Consider the following 24,784-nt stretch of genomic DNA (forward strand, 5'->3'; position numbering starts at 1 on the left):
CCGCGTACTCGAGGGCTCAGCTAGATCGCAGCGTATTTTTCAATATGTTAAAATATGCCCACGAGTAAAAAAAGGTCGCGTGGAAAAAATCCACACTTTTTTTACTCGTAGGTTTAGTCGTAGTAGGTCGGCATGCTAGTCGTAGGTAATCGAGGGTAGTCTAAGGTAGTCGTAGATAGTCTTCATCATAGTCGAAGGGAGGTCGAAGGAGATCACTCTCCACTATTCGGTGTCCCAATTTTCCCGTAGTTAGTCGAAGCTGGTCTTCTACATAGTCGAAGGAGGTCTTCATCATGTCATTTTTTTAAACTCTTCTAAACTCGCCAATTAGGTCGCCCAAGTGAGACAGCCCCTTAATTCCTGTAAAATCTTTCCCCCCTTGACCTTAAATCTATGCCCTCTGGATCTCCTTAAAATCTAAACATAAAATGCACTTCCTTGGATAAGGATACCCCAAAGCTGTACCAGGCACTACAGATATGCAAGCTCTTTCCCATGGTGGTGCACAGTCCATTCCAGTTCACTTCCACTGATCCCGATATCAATTATTTCCTAATTGTCCATTTTTCTTCCCATTGCAATACTCAGGAAATCAAATCCCATCCTGCTGCCTAATGTCACTCAGTGACAGCCTGGTATAGGGAAAGTTTTTTTCTAATCTCTTCGGTGTAAAATGTCACATTCTGCAGAATATTTTCTGTTTAGACAGAATGATGATTGATGAAATGATTTGCAATACAAAGATCTGCAAATTGGTCCTTTTTATCTGGAGTTTATAGTAGACCTGTTCCAAGCAAAACATTCCTCGGCAAGCCAGTTATGCGATTATCAGGACGGAACTGTTATTATACAGTAAGTAAACACAACGGACTTTACATTTTACAGCTCTCTATTAGCCAACTAACTAAAAGATGCAATTTGCAGGAAAAAGCTGGGCTCATTTGGTATGAAATACAATTCTTGCCATAGAGGGAGTACAGAGAAGGTTCACCAGACTGATTCCTTGGATGGCAGGACTTTCATATGAAGAAAGACTGGATAGACTCGGCTTGTACTCGCTAGAATTTAGAAGATTGAGGGGGGATCGTATAGAAACTTACAAAATTCTTAAGGGGTTGGACAGGCTAGATGCAGGAAGATTGTTCCCGATGTTGGGGAAGTCCAGAACAAGGGGTCACAGTTTAAGGATAAGGGGGAAATCTTTTCGGACCGAGATGAGGAAAACATTTTTCACACAGAGAGTGGTGATCAGGGGGGCACATGGAGAGAAGGCAGGTACAGGATACTGAGTTGGATGATCAGCCATGATCTTATTGAATGGCCGTGCAGGCTCGAACGGCTGAATGGCCTACTCCTGCGCCTATTTTCTATGTTTCTATGTTTCTAAGTCATCTGTTTTAAAACAGATTTCGATGGTCTAACGTGTAGGATGGAACTGCAGATGCTGGTTGAAACCAAAAATAGACACAAAAAACTGGAGTAACTCAGCGGGACAGGCAGCATCTCTGGAGAGAAGGAATGGGTGACGTTTCGGGTAAAGGGTCTGAAGAAGGGTCTCCGAGCTCTTGGCACATTGGCCTCCATCAGTCAGAGCATTGAGTATAGAAGATAGCCATAAAATGCTGGAGTAATTCAGCGCGACAGGCCGCATCTCCGGAGAGAAGGAATGGGTGACGTTTCGGGTCGGGACCCTTCTTCAGACTTCTTCAGTCTGAAGACCCTTCAGTCTGAAGAAGGGTCTCAACCCAAAACGTCACCCAGTCCTTCTCACCAGAGATGCTGCCTGTCCCGCTGAGTTACTCCATCTTTTTGTGTCAATCTTTGATGGTCTAACCATGTGTACAGCTATGGTATTGGAAAAGGTGCCATCCCCAGTCTTTTCTTCAGCCATAAGTGCTCAGAAGTGCTACAGATCTTCGCTCGCAGTAGACCAGAAGAAGCTGGAGGGAGCCAGAGGCAGGTACAATTACAATCTTTAGAAAACTTCTGGATAGGTACGTGATAGAGAAGGTTTAAGAGGTACATGGGCCAAATGCAGGCAAACCGTGCTAGATCAGAGACATCTTGGTTGGCACAGATGAGTTGGTACGAAGTGGATGTTTCCATCCTGCATAACTCCACGACTCTCGGTATATTAAAAAAAAGGGATACAGAGACAAAATGATCTTTAAATTTATGAAGGCCTTGTGCAGGGTAAATGGTGTGTGGGGGTGAGAATAAAACCTGGACGTCATAAATTCAAAATAGTCCCAATAAATTCAGTGAGGACATCAAGAGAATTGTTTGATATTCAGAGAGCAGTTAGAATGGAGACTTCACTCCCGCAGGGTAGTAATTAAGGTAAATATAGTAGATGATTTAAAAAGAAAGCTTGCTTTATGATGCAGCTCTATAAGACGTTGGTTAGGCCGCATTTGGAGTATTTACTGCGTGCAGTTCTGCCTGCTCCATTACAGGAATAGGGCTTTGGAGGATTTGGAGCGGGTGCAGAGGAGGTTTACCAGAATGCTGCTTAGCCTCAGCTACAGGGATAGGTAGGATAGTCTTGGTTTATTCATAGAAACATAGAAACATCGAAAATAGGTGCAGGAGGAGGTCATTTGGCCCCTTGAGCCAGCACCGCCATTCATTGTGATCATGGCTGATCGTCCCCTATCAATAACCCGTGCCTGCCTTCTCCCCATATCCCTTGACTCCACTAGCCCCTAGAGCTCTATCTAACTCTCTCTTAAACCCATCCAGTGACTTGGCCTCCACTGCCCTCTGTGGCAGGGAATTCCATAAATTCACAACTCTGGGTGAAAATGTTTTTCTCACCTCAGTCTTAAATGACCTCCCCTTTATTCTAAGACTGTGTGTGGCCCCTGGTTCTGGACTCGCCCAACATTGGGAACATTCTCTCTGAAATATTCGAGGTTTGAGGGGAGACTTAACGGAAGCATATAAAATTATGAGAGGTAGACAGTCAAAAGCTTTTGTTCCCCAGGGTGGAAATGTCGAACACTGGACGACATATCTATAGGTTGAGAGGAGCAAAGTTTAATGGAGACTGGACCAAGGAAGACCTGTTGGGTCCCGTCCCCTCAACGCATGGTTGCGGGGGGGGGGGGGCTGCAGCATCACACACACACACACTAACCACCCCCCACACACACAGGGAGGTGGAAGGGGGGTGGAGGGGCGGTGAGAAGGAAGGGAGAGGGGAGGGGGTAGTACGGGGCAAGTTTTATTACACAGAGAGTGGTGGGGGCTTGTTGTTTAAACATAGAAACATAGACAATAGGTGCAGGAGTAGAGGCCATTCGGCCCTTCGAGCCTGCACCGCCATTCAATATGATCATGGCTGATCGTCCAACTCAGTATCCTGTATCTGCCTTCTCTCCATACCCCCGAATCCTTTAGCCACAAGGGCCACATCTAACTCCCTCTTAAATATAGCCAATGAACTGGCCTCAACTACCTTCTGTGGCAGAGAATTCCACAGATTCCACAGATTAAGAGGCTTTCAGTGCGAGGAATAGAGGAATATGGATCATTTGTGCAGGCAGATGAGATCAGTTTAACTTGGCATCATGTTTGGCGCAAACATTGTGGGCCGAAGGGCCCGTTCCTGTGATGCAGTGCTCTAGGTTAAATGCCCGATGGAATATAAAGTTATGCTGAGGGTGTAAAAGGAGGCTCTTGAGGAACATAAAGTGCCAAGGAGATGGTATGAGTGTTCTATTTACGGACAGCAAACTCTGCGTAATTCTTTGCAGAATTCGAGGAAGAAGGAAATACAAAGTCGCAAAGGGTTCCTAATGAAAGTGCAGATGCAAACACTGAGTTAGATAGTTTCCCTCGACTGTGAATTTAGCAACCCTCACTGCTCAGAGTCTCCTGTGTACAAGAGATATCAGGAGTCATTTTTAATATTAATCATTAATTTGCAAAGGAATGCTCCAGGATAAAGTCATTGTGGAGCCACCTGCTGGAGCGGCACCTTAAACACAAACTCCTGGCTGCAGCAATGTCCCATTTGCCATTTTAGATTTAGAAACATAGAAACATAGAAAATAGGTGCAGGAGTAGGCCATTCGGCTCTTCGAGCCTGCACCGCCATTCAATATGATCATGGCTGATCATCCAACTCAGTATCCTGTACCTGCCTTCTCTCCATACCCCCTGATCCCTTTAGCCACAAGGCCACATCTAACTCCCTCTTAAATATAGCCAATGAACTGGCCTCAACTACCTTCTGCAGCAGAGAATTCCACAGATTCACCACTCTCTGTGTGAAAAATGTTTTTCTCATCTCGGTCCTAAAGGATTTCCCCTTTATCCTTAAACTGTGACCCCTTGTCCTGGACTTCCCCAACATGCAGGAACAATCTTCCTGCATCTAGACTGTCCAACCCCTTAAGAATTTTGTAAGTTTCTATAAGATTTAGTTCAGGATTGTGAAACTATCCGGGATATTTCGTCCGCTCACTCACTGTTCCAGGTTACGCGAAGAGGCCTTGTTTCAAATGATCCCTCTGCCAGCATTGGGGTTACCGTAGGTGATGTTTAAATGCGAAGTGGCGATCTTGAAAAAAGGCTGTACAACCCATGAATCACAGTTTGTGTGAATCGGAGGGCAAATGTCTTGTGGCTGAGATGATCATGAACTCCTGTTCGCCGTAGTCAATGGGGACTCTAATCTATTTGCTTTCGGCGGTGCTGATGTCTCATAAGCAGACATGGTGACATCAATATTCACCCCCCAGTGCCATGCAGAACTCCTTGCGGGTTGTTCCTACCCACTGGGTGCAGAATCCGCTACATTCCTTTATCCCCACTATGCCGTACCACAGCATTGTGCATACATGCAACACAATCCTACAGAATATTTGCAAGTGCTTTCACTTCCATTACTTCCTGAGTAACAGGCAGGGCCACCTCTGAACACTAAATGTTGGTTCCAATTAGCACGGATCCTCCACGGGAAAAAAAAGAATGAATTCTGTCATATTGGCAATGCAGCTCAGAAAGTGCATTGCCTTACGCCCTGCTGCCTCATGAAAAGAGAATGATTTATAAGCAAACTGGAATTAATCACTCGCACATTGATGCGTACGTCACTGTACACAGTTATTCCAGTTAAAAAAACCATTACATCTTAATGGACTCGGTATAATTTAGATATTGCTGTGTACATCTAACACCAACTCGTATACCCTGGAGTGCTCCCCTGTCTACTCTAATCTCCATTCTCCTCAGCATGAAGTTTCACCGTGAGCCAAAAAGGTTTGACAGGAACAAGGGAGGAAGAGCAGACAAGGTTTAAGTTTAGAACTCCCATTATTTTTATTCGCAGTCAAATTTGAAATGAGTCACTGAATTATTGGATAAATATTAATACAATAAGCACGCAACTAGTTGAAAATTTAACCCTCACAATTGCTCGAAACACAAAGACGCTTCCAAGGGGAGCGTTAATGACACCGTTTTAAAATGATTGTCAGAAGGACCAGGTGTATACGAGGAGATTTTTTTTGTGAAAAGGAACTAAGTTGCCGATGTAATCAAATTCAATAGTAAGGTTCGAAGGGTTATAGATCTGTCGGAGCTATTGTAATGTGAGGAAAGGGGTTGTAGAAAGTGAAACAAATTGCTGTTTCAAAGAGCTGGCACGCAAGAACGGAACTCACTATCAAAACATGGAGGGGACGGGTGACACAATTTTTTGGCGGCCACGCGCGCATGCGTACACTCACACACACGCGCAAGGCTTCGGAGGCTCAATCCAGCGCTAAAAACGGCGGTTTTAAAATCGGGATCACTAAAACTTGGGGGGGATGTCCCCCACCTCTCAAAACATGGGGGGGGGACGTGTCCCCTCTGACCCCCCCCCAGGTTTTCCGCCCCTGCTGGCACGTGCTCAGAGGGTCGAATGGCCTTCTCCGCAGCAGGACTCTATGCCTTCACGTTAGTCAATATACAAGGAGAAATAAAAACAATATTTAGATCCAAGTTCCTCCTGAGACAAGTCTAAACAAAGCCTCTACTCCACATAAATCTGATAATATCTGATGCTGACTGGCCTGGTGTTTCTCCAGCACTCTTCATCCTTTTTACCCATATTATACTGCACCTCTGCCATTCTGCCCAAAAGGATCATTGGTGTCATGCTCCCAAGAACCTCCATCCAACCCTCACACATCAACTTACTTGAATCTTTCCTCCCTCACGTTTTTATGGTTCCCCAGCCCGTCTACATTCACCTCCACCACGCCCTGTGGGAGACTTTCACATTCTCTGGAGAATGAAATGTCATCTGATTTCCTTCTGCATTTGTTTCTGATTGTGTTGCATCTTTGGCCTCTTGTTCTGGTTTTCCCCCAAAAGTGGAAACACCGCCTCTATATCAAATCTAAAAAAAAACTTTGGTCACCCCTTCCTGCCTTTCCTTTCCAGAAGGAAAATATCCAATTTTTTCCTGTTAGGTCATAAGGTCGTAAATGATAGGAGTAGAATTAGGCCATTCGACCCATCATTTTTCTAAACTCCAGCGAGTACAGGCCCAGTGCCGACAAACGCTCATCGTAGGTTAACCCATTCATTCCTGGGATCATTCTTGTAACCTTGTGGTTTTGGTTATTTGCATGTCTTTTTTTCTCTCCAGTTGTCTTAATGTACTGGGGATCCAGGAACCAGTGTGGTCTAACCAATAATAGACAATAGACAATAGGTGCAGGAGTAGGCCATTCGGCCCTTCGAGCCAGCACTGCCATTCAATTTGATCATGGCTGATCATCCCCAATCAGTACCCCGTTCCTGCCTTCTCCCCATATCCCCTGACTCCGCTATTTTTAAGAGCCCTATCTAGCTCTCTCTTGAAAGCATCCAGAGAACCTGCCTCCACCGACCTCTGAGGCAGAGAATTCCACAGACTCACCACTCTCTGTGGAAAAAGTGTTTCCTCGTCTCCGTTCTAAATGGCTTACCCCTTATTCTTAAACTGTGGCCCCTGGTTCTGGACTCGCCCAACATCGGGAACATGTTTCCTGCCTTTAGCATGTCCACGCCCTTAACAATCTTATACGTTTCAATGAGATTCCCTCTCATCCTTCTAAACTCCAGAGTGTACAAGCCCAGCTGCTCTACAATCTGCAAGTTTTAACACAATTTCCCTGCTTTTGAATCTGTTCCCCTAGAATGAAAACAAATAGGTTGCAGTTTTAAAAACTGGCCTTAACTGGAAAGATTTATACATCTGAGGTTCTGAATCCCGTGACCTCTCAACTCGACTCCTCCCCAACCTCCACTTCAGACTCTTGTGTTCTGTGACTTCCTTATTCCCTTTACCAATGTGGATCATTTCACATTTATTGTGGGTATTGGCTGGGTGTCATTTATTCAATGCTCTTTTGCAGTCCATATGGAATGAAGTATAATTGGCAGTGAAATATATCTTTATGGGTAAACCTTGAAAAGGTCAGCCATTTTACGCTGCCATCCAAAAGAACATACTACTGCCTGGCATTGTTTGTGTAAAAGCATGTTGGGGCTAGCTTTACGATCCCAGTGGCATTTACAGGGACCGGATATAGAGAGGCTCATACTTCATGGTGATTCCCCTGTGTAATTCGGGAGTATGTTTATTATTGCATTAAGCCTCTGCAGTCCCCTTCCTTCGCGTCCCCAAGGAGACATGTTGGAGGTCACTCTCCAGGCCGTGCAGAGTCAGCTTCGATCGTCATTCTCTGGGAAGAATGCAGTGACATCCCGGGTTACATCCTTGGTTTGTCCCCAAGGAAATGCTTGACTTCTACTGACACTTGCCTGCCCACGTGACACCATAAATAGTGCCTCTCTTTATGCATTTCATATAGAATCAAACAACACGGGCTATTCAGCCACAGATTCCAAATTGCCTCTTTGTCTGAGATCTAATTGCCTCCTCTATCCTGCTCTTTCCCTATTGCTATATACATTTGACCTCCCATAGTTATGCACGTTTCTCCTGTAAGTTACAATTGAATCACTGGAGTCACTGGATGGATTTAAGAGAGAGTTAGATAGAGCTCTAGGGGCTAGTGGAATCAAGGGACATGGGGAGAAGGCAGGCACGGGTTATTGATAGGGGACGATCAGCCATGATCACAATGAATGGCGGTGCTGGCTCGAAAATGTTCAACATGTTGAAAATCCAGCAGCAACCAGAACAAGGTACGACTCTTTGGGTGACTACTCACGACCATACAGGCTTCACATGTCGCTAGGGTGTCGCCTGGATGGTCCTGAGTAGTCTCCTGGTCAGCCAAAGAGTCGCAGCATTTTTCTGGTCGCCGCTGGATTTTCAACATGTTGAAATTTTTCGGCGACCTATGACGGGTGCCGGCAGTGGGACAGGCCCTTAAGATCTTAGTATGTGGAGAGCTTGTTATCTTACATGGTACTGTACAGAAGGATATCAGTAGAAATGATGCAAGGTCTCAACCCAAAGCAGTGACAATTAATTCCCCCCGAACCACACGGAGTTTCTCCAGCAGTTTGTTTATTGCTACAGTACAGCAAAAATCCTGCTCCTTCAGTTGATGGAGCTGTTCCCAAAGAAGCACTTCAAAGTTGCAGATGCCAAGAGCGGTTAAGTTGACGCTATTTGAGATGGCCACATAATTATTAACCTTCCAATAGCCACAGTGTTAGAGCGGATCTACCACATAGCAACATGTCTCAGGTTGCTTCAAAGCAGCAATTATCATGAAATATCATCACCATGCCACAGATGGAGATATTAGGACAGGTGGTCAGATGGTGGCGCAGCAGTACAGCTGCTGCCTTACAGCGCCGGAGACCCAGGTTCAATCTCGGCTACGGCTGCTTGCCTGTACAGAGGTTGTACGTTCTTCCCCGTGAGTTTTCTCCGAGAACTCCGGTTTCCTCGCACGCTCCCAAGACGTACAGGTTGTGCGGATTTTGTACGTTAGTTGGCTACTGAACGTTTTTCCTTCCGCCCACAATATTTAATATGTAAAAGAATATGTGTGTGTTTATGATTGTGTATATAGTTTGTTTAGTTGTTCGTTTGTTTGTCTTTTTGCACAAAGTCCGCGAGCATTGCCACTTTTCATTTCACTGCACATCTCGTATGTGTATGTGACGAATAAACTTGACTTGACTTGACTAAATTGTCCCAAAATGCTGGAGTAACTCAACGGGACAGGCAGCATCTTTTCCTACACAGGTTTGTAGGTTAATTGGCTTGGTATAAATGTAAAAATTGTTCCTAGTGTAGGATTGTGTTAATGTGCGGGGATCGCTGGTCGGTGCAGACTCTGTGGGCCAAAGGGCCTGTTTCCACGCTGTATCTTTAAAACTAAATCTAATTAAGAGTCCGCAACTTGTTTGTGCATTTCAGGCTCCGAGTTAATGGGTGCGAGTTAAAGGGTCTGAAGAAGGGTTTCGGCCCGAAACGTTGCCTATCTCCTTCGCTCCATAGATGCTGCTGCACCTGCTGAGTTTCTCCAGCATTTTTGTGTACCTTCGATTTTACAGCATCTGCAGTTCCTTCGTAAAAACTCCGAGTTAATAACTTGTCTTGGGTCATTAAATGTGTCACCATGAATCGTGAGGAACATTCACTGCACGCAGGATGAAATGCAAGCTCTTCCTACCTTCTTTGACTGCTCCAGGAAAGCCTTCTTGATCTCTTCGAGTGTGGCATCTGGTTTGATTCCAAGGATAGCGTAGTGCGTGGTACTGCCGAACCTGGGCAAATTGGAAGACAAGTTTTTATTTATTTTTTAAAATCTTTATTAGAAGCAGCGTACAAAAGTATAAACTGCGGCATATGACATAATACATTTATTGTACAGCTTCAATTTTAATTTTTAGCTAAAGATAAGAAAGAAGAATAAGAGAAAAAGCAAGAGAGAGAGAAAGTGAATGTGCAAGAATAGAACCCCTAGACTACCAAATTGGTGTAGCCGAAGAGTGAGTAAGTAAAAGAAATAAGAAAAACATAAAGAAATAAAAAGACAAAAATAAAAAGTTGTTGATATACCTGCTTCGTATCCCTCCCCACCCATCACCCAACCCGTAATTCGATTTAATTCCAAAATTGTGTTGCACCATGTTTAAGAAGGAACTGCAGATGCTGGAAAATCAAAGGTACACAAAAATGCTGGAGAAACTCAGCGGGTGCAGCAGCATCTATGGAGCGAAGGAAATAGGCAACGTTTCGGGCCGAAACCCTCCTTCAGTCTGAAGAAGGGTTTCGGCCCGAAACGTTGCCCATTTCCTTCGCTCCATAGATGCTGCTGCACCCGCTGAGTTTCTCCAGCATTTTTGTGTATCTGCAGTTCCTTGTAACTCTTATCTTTGTGTCGTATTAGTGGGACACAGGGACCAAGTGCTTTCTTTCATTCATGTATGTACTATGTTTACATATTCTGTTGTGCTGCAGCAAGCAAGAATTTCATTGTCCAATCTGGGACATATGACAATAAAACACTCTTGACTCTCTGGACTTGAAACGGAAACATCTGGGACCATCAATGCTGTCTTCTCTTGACCGTCTCTTATTGATTTCATAGTAATTTGTCCAAAATCTTGGAGTAGATGAACTCCAGTTTTAGCTGCAGGGAGCACAAGGCGATGGAATCATGTTTGCAGGACTTTTGTTTTACAGTGGAAAGAGATTCTAGGTAGAAATGATAAACTTCATCATTCCATAACAATTTAACCACGAAACTCTTCAGTTTTCTCACAATGTAAACATATTATTCCGGTTGCTGTGGAAACATCGGAATACATATACACAGCTCGCTGATTAGAGGATCCAATTTGGAATCCTGGTCAAAGTTAAATTGGCTCATCTCGAGTAGTCCGGCCGTTGGGAACGGCATCATGGCTCGGCTTGGACTTAGTGACAGAGATGAGGCTTATTGTTCTCATTCAGTGCCCAGTGGTCGTTCTTCAGAGATTAAACATCAGGGAGAATAGGGCCAAATGTAACTGCGATTGTCTCCTTTTACTATAGCCTCAAATGAAAATAGGTTGTACAGAAGGTGGCTGCTGTCCATGCAATGTTCAGCAATGACACTACAAGAGTTAAATACTGCAGTACAAATATATAAACTATAATTATAGTTCCTGGAATGTAGAAAGTTCAAGGCTGAGTGGATAGAGGATTTTGAAAGGGGAAAGCTGAAGAAAAGCAGTATGTTTGCAGTTGGGAGGAGTCCAGCATAAGGGGACATAACCTCTCAATCACGACCAGGGCATTTAGAAGTAGCTAGGAAACATTTCTTCATACAAAGGATGGCAGATGTTTGGAACCGTCTCCCATAAAAGCTGCAGATGTGTGCACAATCAATAAATTCAAATCTGACACGGAGCGATTTTTTTTTTTTAACCAGAGGGACATGAAGCCAGAGCATGTGGATGGAGTCACAATGCAGTTACGTCATGACTGCACTGAATGATAGTATGGGCCCGAGGGAATGGGGCCCCGCTTATTTTTCAAGAAAACGGGAGAATATTGGCAGAAGGCAGTTATGGTACTCTTCTGATATCTAGGGGAAATTTAATAAGGTTTTGATAAGTCGAAATTGCCTGTATCATTTCTGCCCGCCAGCTATAAAACTCTGATATTTGATATTAGTGGCAATAAAACGTGTTGCCACTTCATACCCCGATTGAGCGGTAGGATGTACAGGCAGGTGTTGCCCAATGCTGCTTTGTTCGTAACTCCCAGGACAGTTTAGAAAGAGCAACTGGGACCTGAGGAAGGGTCATGACCCAAAACCTCATCTGCCCATTTGCCTGCACAGATGCTGCCTGACCCGCTGAGTTCCTCCAGCACTTTGTTTTCTGTTTGCTCGACAGAACCCAGTCCCACTTAATTTTAGTTTTAGAGACGCAGCCCTTCGACGCTACTGAGTACATGCTGACCATCAAGGTTCTATGTTTGGCCCCATAGCAGAAGCGTCCACATCGCGGGGCTGGAAACTGGAAGTATCCCGAGCTACCACCATCATCTATTGCAACAAGTGAAGGCTTCCCACTGATTGTCGCCGGAAACTTGCGTCCTGTTCAAGACGGACGATGACAGCGAGGTCAACATTTGTAGCAAGATGGACACGAAAGAAGAAGAAGGTTCTATGTTATCCTACTTTCATATCCAACACACTAGGGGGAAATTTGCAGGTTAAGTAACCTACAAACCTGCACGTGGAGGAGGAGGACTGGCCAAATGTTGTGCCTTCCGCCACAGTGATGAATGCTGTGGTGGATGTGTGTGTTAAATTTTTCGTGTGTTTTTGTGTGTTCTTTTTCATTGTACCGCTGCTGGCAAATTCATTTCACTTGCGCTTTATGTGCAATGAGACAAATAAAACTGATTGTGATTGTGATTGTGTTTGGAATGTGGGAAGAAACCGGAGCACTCAGAGAAAACCAACACAGTCACAGGTAGAACGGACAAACTCTGCACAGACAGCACCCGTAGCTAATATCAAATCTGGGCCTCTGGTGCTGTGAGGCATGCAGCTTTCCCATTCCATCATTGTGCCCCCCCCCCCATAAAAATGTAATACTTAAAATGAACGGGAAGGTCAGAGGTAAGATGGGAGAGGTTCAAGTAACCAATAACCATTCAAATGCATCGTTATGTGGTTATAAAGCCAGATGGGAACATAGGAACGGGTCATAACTCCACCTTCCCCTCTCAGTTTCCCAAAACTCAAAATCTGTGCTGAACAAAAATCCATCAATCTGAATTTGGAAGTTGCTAGATGAATTCAGTGAAACATGGTGTGAATTGTGAAAGATCATTCCTTGCTCTGGGCAACTGCATTATGTCTTGTGCTTTTGGGGTCTAACCAGAAGGTTGCTGTTGTCTACCACCATACACACCAGCAACTACTGTTTTGTTCCTTTTGAACATGATATTTGTCTTAAAGAGGTTCCTACGACAAAAAGTCTGTTTGTTCTGCGATTAATCTTTTAGTTTATTGGTTTAAGTACATTTCTCGACCGTTTTAGAGAGAATTAATACATATTTTACACAAGTTTAATTTGATGACTGATCCCTACGGATCAATGAAAATTGAAATGAATGTTTCAATATGTGAAACAACACATTAGGTTCTCAAAGGAACAAGAATGAGCTTTATTTAACATTTTCTTAAAATTCTCAATAAAGTGGCAGGGGGCGAGTTTCCATTCTATAATCCTCCATGCCCTTGTTACTGATCTCAGACATCTGGTCACCACGAGCATTGCAATCATGGAGTACATTGGTACCAGCAAAGAAGGAAGAACTATTCTGAAACCAAAGGTAGACACAAAATGCTGGAGTAACTCAGCGGGTCAGGCAGCGTCTCTGGAGAGAAGGAATGGGTGACGTTTAGGGTCGAGACCCTTCTTCAGACCAGGGCATTTAGGAACCTAGTAGCTAGGAAACGCTTCTTCATACAAAGGATGGCAGATGTTTGGAACTGAAACCGATACATCTCCAAGTCCGCTGTTCATGCAGAACCCTGTAGGCGTGATGAAAGTTACTGGCTGTTACACACCTGTGCAATGTTGTGAAGAATCTCCGGGAGGATAATCTGCACCTTTGACAATACTTGCAGGCTAATGTCTGGGCGCTCAGCAGCATCTCACACAGCTCCCTCACGAGATTTTTCTCTCAACCTGGTAAATGAAAGAAATAACAGTAATTAAAACATGGAACTCAGTGGTAGAGCAGCCCTCCCTCGGTGCTCTATGGGGCAGCAGCCTCGATGTTTGTCATCAAATCCCTGGAGTGGGATTTAGAAACATAGAAAATAGGTGCAGGAGGAGGCCATTCGGCCCTTCGAGCCAGCACCGCCATTCATTGTGATCATGGCTGATCGTCCCCAATCAATAACCAGTGCCTGCCTTCTCCCCATATCCCTTAATACCACTAGCCCCTAGAGCTCTATCTAACTCTGTCTTAAATCCATCCAGTGACTTGGCCTCCACTGCCCTCTGTGGCAGGGAATTCCATAAATTCACAACTCTCTGGGTGAAAAAGTTTTTTCTCACCTCAGTCTTAAATGACCTCCCCTTTATTCTAAGACTGTGTGGCCCCTGGTTCTGGACTCGCCCAACATTGGGAACATTTTTCCTGCATCGAGTTTGTCCAGTCCTTTTATAATTTTATATTTGAATCCACAACTTTCTGGTTCAGAAGTTCACGGCCCAATCCATTGTTAAAAGTCATCTAATTTAGTGGTCTATGGCAACAACAGTAATAATCCCTTTTTATTAAAAGATGTCGACAAAGATTAATAGGCATGCAACATAATAATAAAATCATAAATTACCCATGAACACATCATGAGACACAATAAATCAACCTAAACATCAATGAATGACAAATTCTGTATTGACTGTATACCTTGGTCAGTAAATATTCCAGCGCGGATGTGAGCTACAGTCCATTGTGATGAAAACAAAGTTGACATCACTGGTACAGTTCAGTTTAGTTTGTCCGATTGAATACACGCCTGCAGGAGTAATGTCCTTTAGAGGGCGAGAGTTTAGTAAACTGGAAGCTGCAATAAGCTTCTGAACTTTGAGCTTTCCCCCCCAGGACCAACACTGGGACATTTCAGTTTAGTTCGACAATTAAATATATGACTTTCGGAGTGATATCCTTTAGAGGGTTGGAGATTAGGAAACTGGAAGCTGGCACTGTTTATTCAAACCACAAAAGGGAACCCGAAGCATCGGACGCATAGTTCAATATACTCCCAACACATATTGCCTCCGATTATGTTTGATGAATGGCTCCGGAACAGGCAAACAAATCGAACATAGAACAGTACAAAGGTACACAAAAATGCTGGAGAAACTCAGCGGGTGCAGCAGCATCTATGGAGCGAAGGAAATAGGCATTAATTAGCCTATTTCCTTCGCTCCATAGATGCTGCTGCACCCGCTGAGTTTCCCCAGCATTTTTGTGTACCTTCGATTTTCCAGCATCTGCAGTTGCTTCTTAAACATAGAACAGTACAACACAGGCACAGGTCCTTCGTCCCATGAGGTCTGTGCCGAACATGGCACCTATTTAAACTAATCCCTTCTGCCTGCATGTGTTCCATATCCCACTATTCCCTGCATATGTGGTTGTCAATATAAAAGCCTCTTTAGTGCCATTGTTTTTTCATCTGCTTCCACCACCAACTCAGGCAGCACGTTCCAGGCACCCTCCACTCTATGTAAGTGCCCGCCCTGTAAATCTCTAAAGCTTCTGCCTCTCACCTCACAGCTTTGCCATTTCCTATTTGACATTTGCACCCCGTGAAATAAATTCTGAAATATTTTCACTAATGAGCAACATTTCCAGAAGTGAAAGACGGGTTTTTTGTTTGTGAACATTTATTTAACTAAATTTACTTAAAGGTTTTTTACTCAAATTTGATCAATTATGAAAGTATTATAACAAGTGTTTTTTGTATTAGTTTTGGGTGTTTCTGAATGGTGACAGTTTTTCAATGGCTTTGACAGCTTGCTAAGCCAGAGAAATGGATTATCTAAGATAGACAAAAATGCTGGAGAAACTCAGCGGGTGCAGCAGCAGCTATGGAGCGAAGGAAATAGGCAACATTTCGGGCCGAAACGTTGCCTATTTCCTTCGCTCCATAGATGCTACTGCACGCGCTGAGTTTCTCCAGCATTTTTGTCTACCTTCGATTTTCCAGCATCTGCAGTTCCTTCTTAAACAAATGGATTATCTACCCATCCAAGTCTTCCTTGAATTCTCATGGACAGGGCTATTCAGCCCCCACGGTCAGGAAGTTCAAAATCATTAGTGAAAATCTAAAACACTATAAAACAAATTTCAAGGATTGCAGCAAGTTACTCTAGGCCTTGGTTAACAAAGATCATTCCCCAGGAGTGAACAATCGAGAGCAAACCATTTCTGACAGACTAGATGAGAGAAAGAGAAAGAGAAAGAAATGTTAACTTCAGCCAACATAGTTAGAACTGGTGAGGTAAAGCCAATTAATTGCAACTCCCCAGCAGTTAGACTGGAAAATTACCTCCGGCTGGTTACAAAAATGGGCTGCGCATCAAGTCTAGAGTGACCTTGTGTCAAGCACAGTTAATTTTAATAACGCAATAGACTTTTATTTACAAAGGCACAGAACCTCTAATGAATTACTATGGCTAAAATCCAGTTTGTAAGGGATTAATATTTAAAAATGTTGTACTTCTGCTTTACAAACGAGACAAGACATGCACGGTATTCTTGGCACTGTCAACTCCATTGAAAACACTAGTTCCACGGCCAAAGTTGCCGTGGGAGCTTGCAATAATATGCATGCCTCATGTAAGTATGACAGCACAAGGGTGCAGCAGTTAGTGCTGCTGCCCCACATCATACACCAGATACTCCAGCACTTTGTGCCTTTTTTCCTAGAGACTCTGGATCCAATTCTGACCTCGGATAATATTTAATCAGTTTCCCTCTTGAACCTTCTGAACCTTCTGAATTTTGTAGTCGGCAGGGCAGTACTCTGCATATCGCCAACTTGGACAATTTTACATTTTTATCAAGCCAATTAAACAAACCAATTAACCTACAAACCTGTACGTCTTTAGCGTGTGGGAGGAAACCGAAGATCTCGGAGAAAAGCCACGCAGATCACGTGGAGAACGTACAAACTCCATACAGACAGCACCCGTAGTCGGGATCGAACCCAGCTCTCTGGCGCTGCATTTTGCTGTATAAGGCAGCAACTCTACCGCTGTGCTACCGTGACTGCATCTTGATGTGGGTCTCCTCCACGTTTTCTCCCACATCCCAAAGTGCTGCAAGGTTAATTAGCTCCAGTAAATTGTACATAGTGGAGATTAATAGCAAAAATAATCAAAGAGTTGATGGGCATGTATGAACGATTAATTTGCTCGGGTACAGGGGGTATAAGGAATGAGAGAGTGGGACTCCTCCACTGGGAGCAAACATAGACACAATGACTTCCTCTGTGTGCTTATAAAGGGAAAGTAAGATGTGGCAAATGTTTCTTAGCTGGAGGAAATTAATTTAATCACAGGCCACTTTTTCAAGTGACAGCATTTCACTATCAGTCGAGCATCACACACCGAGGGAGTGACTCAATGCAGTGCATGAACATTCTGAACTGATTCGACACAGTCAGAAAGGTTCGACATGTGGATGAGATAAAAGTGGGAGTCTTGATAGTAACATCCAGTTGGGAATCTGTGAGAATGTGGACAAACTTTCCTAAACAAAGCAGTAGAGACCGCAGCATTTAAAGGGAAGCTGGATAGACACAGATGGTGGGAAAGGAATAGAAGAACGTGGGAGAGAAAAAGAGTGGAATTATGTTCATTTAGAGTCTAAACACCTGCAGGGGGGATTAGAGGTGATTAAACAGTTGTTTAAGAAGGAACTGCAGATGTTGGAACTATCGAAGGCAGACAAAAATGCTGAAGAAACTCAGCGGGTGAGGCAGCATCTATGGAGAGAAGGGATAGGTGGCGTTTCGGGTCGAGACCCTTCTTCAGACTGATCTAATGATTAGTTATAGGTAGACAAAAATGCTGGAGAAACTCAGCGGGTGAGGCAGCATCTGTGGAGCGAAGGAAAATGGCAATGTTTCGGGTCGAGACCCTTCTTCAGACTGATGTAGGGGTGGGCGGGAAGAAGAAGGGAAGAGGCGGCGACAGTGGGCTGTGGGAGAGCTGGGAAGGGGAGGGGAAAGAGGGAGAAAGCAGGGACTACCTGAAATTGGAGGTCAATGTTCATACCGCTGGGGTTATAATTGATAAGTTATGGTTTTAAGTTACATAAGTTAGTTATAATTGACGAGATTTTCTTTTCTAAACTCTATTAAAGTGTAACCTGGAATAACACGTGTGATTTCTCAATAAGCTTTGATGCAAAATATTTCTCAGCTTTGGTAATCAGGTTCCTTATCGGAACCAACCTGCCAGTATTAAACAAGGCACAACACGCTCGCCATTAATGCAAGCAGTTTGGATTGCTTGAGAGAATATCACTGTCACAAAGGAACGGTACGTGACACAAGTCGACCCTTGCAAAGCACAAGGGCGAGGGACCTCACTGCAGCCATGGTTGATGTGCAAGGTCAGCATGCTGCATGTCCTTGCCGAACAAAGGGCTGCACAAATTGTGCCATCATTGCTATTTAAATTCTATGGTTCAACAGACAAAAATTGATCACAAGTAACTATTTTTTTTTTTTAATCGAAAAGTGCGTCTGCAGCCACAAAGAGTTTGGAATCCATGCATGCTAACAGGGCAGGCTAGTAAAGCCACTTCTGCATTACTCGATCAATTAAATAAAATTCCAATTTCATTCGCTGTAATTCAACTACCAGTTCATTATCTGAATGTGTACATCACAAATCTAGGTCAGACTAGATATGCTTGGGTAGGTCTTCTGTTAATCACACCTGGAGACGTGAGTACTGAAAGGCTTGGATAGAATGGATGTGGAGAGGATGTTTCCACTAGTTGGAGAGTCTAGGACGAGAGGTCATAGCCTCACAATTAAAGGACGTTCCTTTAGGAAGGAGATGAGGAGGAATTTCTTTAGTCAGAGGGTGGTGAATCTGTGGAATTCATTGCCACAGAAGACTGTGGAGGCCAAGTCAATGGATATTTTTAAGGCAGAGATAGATAGATTCTTGATTAGTATGGGTGTCAGGGGTAATGGGGAGAAGGCAGGAGAATGGATTTAGGAGGGAGAGATAGATCAGCCATGATCGAATGGTGGAGTAGACTTGATGGGCAGAATAGCCTCATTCTGCTCCTATGACCTTATGACGGAGTGGAAGATTGCAACCTTCACGTGGTCCGCCCTGTTTCGACAAATGCAATCAACCCGGCGTGCACAATCAAATAAGATCAAATAGAACAAGTTGCCCTACAACGTTAGGCTGTGCACGCCATACGCAAGAAGAAGAAGGCCTTATGACCTTCACATCTGGAAGGGACCAGCCAACCACTCAGCTCTGATTAGAAGTTACCAATCAGGAGAATTTAACTGTTTATTTTTCCACAAATTTTGCCTGACCTGCTATCAACCATCAAAAATAATCAGACATTTATGCCGCCTCTGCAAAATGTCACGTACCCAAGCAGAAAGGTACACACTTCAAAAGCCAACTATTCAGCTGACAAACTCAGATTTACATTACACGATAGTATTATCTGATTTAGATTGGATAGTGTGACAAAGCTTTTCACTGTACCGCAGCACATGTGATAATAAACCAAAACTATTCACATCATGATCTCATAAAGGGCCAATAACGTGTTATGGAAGTGTAATTACTAGAATAACGACTGAAGAGACTCTGTAAGTTGGGGGGTAGGATTGGTCCAAGAGATAGCAAAAAGCTAATGAGCAAAATGTTCCATAGATACATAGACAATAGGCCATTTGGCCCTTCGAGCCAGCACCGCCATTCAATGTGATCATGGCTGATCATCCACAATCAGTATTTAAGAAGGAACTGCAGATGCTGGAAAATCGAAGGTAGACAAAAGTGCTGGAGAAACTCAGCGGGTGCAGCAACATCTATGGAGCGAAGAAAATAGGCAACGTTTCGGGCCTAAACGTTGCCTGTTTTCTTCGCTCCATAGATGCTGCTCCACCCGCTGAGTTTCTCCAGCACTTTTATCTACCATCCATAATCAGTACCCTGTTCCTGCCTTCTCCCCATATCCCTTGATTCCACCAGCCCCAAGAGCTATATCTAACTCTCTTTTCAATGCATCCAATGCTTTCTGAAGCAGAGAATTTCATAGATTCACAACTCTCTGTGCGAAAAAGTATTTCCTCATAGAAACATAGAAACATAGAAATTAGGTGCAGGAGTAGGCCATTCGGCCCTTCGAGCCTGCACCGCCATTCAATATGATCATGGCTGATCATCCAACTCAGTATCCCGTACCTGCCTTCTCTCCATACCCTCTGATCCCCTTAGCCACAAGGGCCACATCTAACTCCCTCTTAAATATAGCCAATGAACTGGCCTCGACTACCCTCTGTGGCAGGGAGTTCCAGAGATTCACCACTCTCTGTGTGAAAAAAGTTCTTCTCATCTCGGTTTTAAAGGATTTCCCCCTTATCCTTAAGCTGTGACCCCTTGTCCTGGACTTCCCCAACATCGGGAGCAATCTTCCTGCATCTAGCCTGTCCAACCCCTTAAGAATTTTGTAAGTTTCTATAAGATCCCCTCTCAATCTCCTAAATTCTAGAGAGTATAAACCAAGTCTATCCAGTCTTTCTTCATAAGACAGTCCTGACATCCCAGGAATCAGTCTGGTGAACCTTCTCTGCACTCCCTCTATGGCAATAATGTCCTTCCTCAGATTTGGTTCTAAATGGCCTATCCCTTATTCTTAAACTGTGGCCCCTGGTTCTGGACTCCCCCAACATCGGGAACATGTTTCCTGCATCTAACTTGTCCAATCCCTTAATAATTTTATATGTCCAGAAAGGAAATATATGAATAATCTGAAATGGCACAGCTGGTAGAGCTGCTGCCTCACTGCGCCAGAGACCCGGGTTCGATCGTGACCTTGGCTGCTGTCAGTTTGGAGTTTGCACACTGAGACCACAGTAGGTTTACTCCAGGTCCTCTGCTTTCCTCTCACATCCCAATTATGTGTGGCTTTGAAGGTTAATTGGCCTCTGTAAATTGCTCCTGGTGTGTAGGGAGGGAGTGGATGCAAAAGTGGGATAACATAGAACTTGTGTGAACGGGTGATCAATGGTCAGCGTGGACTTGGTGGGTCAAATGGCCCGTTTCCAGGATGTATCTTTCACTCAATAAATAAAATGGAATCAGTGTAAGTGGGTGGTTATTGGTCGGTATGGACTCAGTGGGCCGAAGGGCCCGTTTCCATGTATCTTTCACTCAATCAATAAAATGGGATCAGTGTAAATGGTCAATGTGGACTTGGTGAGCCAAAGGGCCTGTTTCCATGTCGTATATTTCAACCAATCGGTATAAATAGGGTTCAACAGAGGGGGAACACAAAAAGCTGGAGTAACTCAGTGGGTCAGGCAGCATCTCTGGAGAAGTGGAATGGGCGAACACAAATAGCTGGAGTAACTCAGTGGGTCAGGAGGCATCTCTGGAGAAGATGAATGGGTGAACACAAATCTGGATCTGGATGTAGTACACAGAAAATAGGTGCAGGAGGAGGCTATTCGGCCCTTCGAGCCAGCACCGCCATTCATTGTGATCATTGTCCCCAATATAGAAACATAGAAAATAGGTGCAGTACGCTGAAAAGCTCTACATAGAGCATCACTCAACACAAATAAAAACACATCTAGAGATGCTGCTTGACCCGCAGAGCTACTCCGGCTTTTTATAATCGATAATCGCCTATAATCGATATAAATAAATTTCAACCATTCATTGCAGTGCAAGCCCCAAGTGTTAGGCACCAGACAGGTGGTGGGAATGGGATGGGATTCAGAGGCAGCTGAAGACTCTTTTGATGCGTGTGTGTGTGTTTGTGTGCGCGCGCATGCGTGTATGTGTGCGAGCGCGTGCGTGTGTGTCCACGTCTGTGGGTTGCAGCCCAGACCAAAGTCCGAGGTCAGTTGTACAGAGCCCTAATGAGACCACACCTGGGGTATTTTTGGTCCCCTTATTTGAGGAAGGACATTCTTGCTATTGAGGGAGTGCAGCGTAGGTTTACAAGGTTAATTCCCGGGATGGCGGGACTGTCATATGCTGAGAGAATGGAGCAGCTAGGTTTGTACACTCTGTGGAGTTTAAAAGGATGAGAGAGGATCTCATTGAAACATATAAGATTGTTAAGTGCTTGGACACGCTAGAGGCAGGAAACATGTTCCCGATGTTGGGGGAGTCCAGAACCAGGGGCCACAGTTTAAGAATAAGGAGTAAGCCATTTAGAACGGAGACGAGGAAACACTTTTCCTCACAGAGAGTGGTGAGTCTGTGGAATTCTCTGCCTCAGAGGGCGGTGGAGGCCGGTTCTCTGGATACTTTCAAGAGAGAGCTAGATCAGATTCAGATCAGATTCAGATTCAGATTCAACTTTAATTGTCATTGTCAGTGTACAGTACAGAGACAACGAAATGCAGTTAGCATCTAGATAGGGCTCTTAAAGATAGCGGAGTCGGGATATGGGGAGAAGGCAGGAACGGGGTACTGATTGGGGATGATCAGTCATGATCACATTGAATGGCGGCGCTGGCTCGAAAGGCCGAATGGCCTACTCCTGCACCTATTGTCTATTATTGGTTAGACCACACTGGTTCCTGGATCCCCCGTACATTAAGACAACTGGAGAGAGAAAAAGATTGGCCTGCTCCTGCACCTATTGTCTATTATTGGTTAGACCACACTGGTTCCTGGATCTCCAGTACATTAAGACAACTGGAGAGATAAAAAGATTGGCCTGCTCCTGCACCTATTGCCTATTGTCTGTTGTCAAAGGCATAGATGGTCAGATGGTATATGGACACACTGATCTGTTCTGTAGTCAATGCCTACTATGTTCCGTTGTGCTGAAGCAAAGCAAGAATTTCATTGTCCGATACAGGGACACATGACAATAAACTCACTTGAACTTGAAGGTTAAAAGTGTCGGCCTAAAGAATGTGTGGGTGGGCGTGGTGTGTGGTTTGTGGGGGGGGGGGTTGTGGGTTGTGTCGGGGGTGTGGGTGGGGGTGGGACAGTGGGGGTGGGGAGGGGCAGGGGGGTGTGGTGGATGGGGCAAGTGGGGGTGGGGGACAGTGGGTTGGGCCGGCAGTGAGGGTGTGGGTGTGTGGGGGATGGGGCTGTGGGGGTGTGGGTGTGGGGGAGGGGGTGTGGGGGATGGGGCAGTGGGTGTGGGGGTATGGGTGGGGTTGTGGGGGGTGTGGGTGTGTGGGGGATGGGGCAGTGGGGGTGTGGGGGATGGGGCAGTGGGGGTGGGGGCAGTGGGGGGTGGGGTGGGTGTGTGGGGTTGTGGGGGCTGGGTGGTGGGGTTGTGGGAGGTGGGGTGGTGGTTTGTGGGGGGTGGGGTGGGTGTGTGGGTGTGGGGGCGGGGTGTGGGCAGTGGGTGTGTGGGGGGTGGGGGTGGGTGGGTGTGGGGTAGGTGTGTGGGGTTGTGGGTGGTGGGTGGTGTGGGTGTGGGTGTGTGGGGTTGTGTGTGGGTGTGGGGGGTTGTGGGGGGGGTTGTGTGGGGGGGTGGGGGGGTGGGGGTGTGTGGGGGTGGGGTGTGTCGGGTGTGGGGGATGGGGCAGTGGGGGTGTGGGGGGGATGGGACAGTGGGGGTGTGGGGGATGGGGCAGTGGGGGTATGGGGGGGGGTGGGGGGGGTGTGTGGGGGATGGGACAGTGGGGGTATGGGGGTGTGGTGGGGACACACCCCCTTTAAGAAGCGTCAGTCCCGTCGGTCAAGGTCAACGTGTGAAGGTGGAAAGGTCGCCCATTCCTTCCTTCCTTCCTTCTCCCCAGTCTCCACCAAAGATCCTATAGTCCTCCACCACTTGAATGACTCCAACGTTTATCGTGTGTCTTGTCTAAGGTTTGTTGTTGAAGAGAGCGAGAGAGAGCGAGGGGGGAGAGGGGGAGATAAACACGACACACACACACAGTCCATTAGTGACAACAACGCCTCCCCCCACTCACACGGTGCCCGCCGATGCCGATGCCGCCTTTTCACCACGACATCACCATCATCACCAACAACAAAGGTGAGGTTGTCATTATATTTTGGGGGGGGGGAGACGAGCGGAGACTTCCCTCACGTCAAGGCGCGACCGTCGGCGACCGGCGCGGCGGCGGCCACTGGGCATGCGCGGCCCGGCTGCGGTGACGTCAGCGGGGGGTGGCGGTTGGTCGCGCGGGGGCGGCGGTTGGTCCGAGCCCGGGGGGGGGAGGGGGGAGTACGTCACGGCAGAGGGGGATTGATCGACGTGCCGACGACCCAATCGGAACCCTCCATACCCCGACAGCCGACCAATGTGGGTGGGCGGGACAACCGCGGACTGACAGCGGTAGTAGCCAATGAGCACTTTGGAGAGGTGGGGCGGGACATTGAGGTGGGGGGGGTGATCGACGTGCGGGGAAACCAATTGGAGCACTGGGTGCCCCGAGAGACGACCAATGGGATGCGGGATGGGGCGGGACATACGTGGATGACGTGTCAGGAGCGCATGAGAATGGCGCGGGCGGGACATCCGTGTGACGGACGGGGCTAGGAGCCAATGAGGAGCCTGGGGAGAGCCGAGACGGGACCAATGAGAGGGGAGAGGGCGGGATATCCGTGTGACGGACGGGGCTAACAGCCAATGAGGAGCCTGGAGAGACCCGAGCCGGGACCAATGAGAGGGGAGAGGGCGGGACATCCATGTGATGGACGGGCCTTGGAGCCAATGGGAAGGCGGGGAAGGCGGGACGCCCAACTGGGTCAAGTATTTTATTGTCCCAGATAGAATAATGAAATTCGTATTTGCAACAGCACAACAGAATATGTAAACATAGTACGTTGCAAACAATATGATACATTTTTTGTATGGCTTTGCAAATATTTGATTAGTGTATAAATGTAAATAATTTGGTGTACATATTGCTGCTGGTGTACATATGGTGTACATATAGCTGCTACATTTGTATAAGATAATTACAAGCAGTTGAATAAGGGGTGGGAATTAATCAGCTTTGGCTTCTTCCTGCACCTTTTCGGACACATACAATTTCATTTATTTATAGATATTGTTTATGACACTTTATAAATATTCTTGTTTTGTTTT

At 45.6% G+C, this 24,784-nt stretch overlaps 1 protein-coding gene across 3 annotated transcripts in view; it reads right to left on the bottom strand.

Annotated features, from left to right (window-relative positions):
* dnajc4 (DnaJ heat shock protein family (Hsp40) member C4) overlaps window positions 1–23,834 on the bottom strand; it is a 135,777-nt gene extending 111,943 nt beyond the window's left edge. For 2 of the 3 annotated variants that reach the window (XR_004410463.1, XM_033015156.1), the window contains exons 1-3: window positions 23,661–23,832; window positions 13,548–13,668; window positions 9,642–9,735 (exon numbers count right to left, since the gene is read on the bottom strand). Coding sequence is in view for 2 of the 3 variants with exons in the window: in XM_033015156.1 (XP_032871047.1) it covers window positions 9,642–9,735; window positions 13,548–13,633 (180 nt within the window). In the remaining variant the exon portion in view is untranslated. Of the gene's footprint in view, window positions 1–9,641; window positions 9,736–13,547; window positions 13,669–23,660 lie in introns of all 3 variants that reach the window. The other variant, XM_033015157.1, reaches the window with a different exon arrangement.
* Between the last annotated feature and the right edge of the window lie 950 nt (window positions 23,835–24,784).

This window comes from Amblyraja radiata, chromosome 45, assembly GCF_010909765.2.
Source record: "Amblyraja radiata isolate CabotCenter1 chromosome 45, sAmbRad1.1.pri, whole genome shotgun sequence".
Lineage (NCBI taxonomy): Eukaryota > Metazoa > Chordata > Chondrichthyes > Rajiformes > Rajidae > Amblyraja > Amblyraja radiata.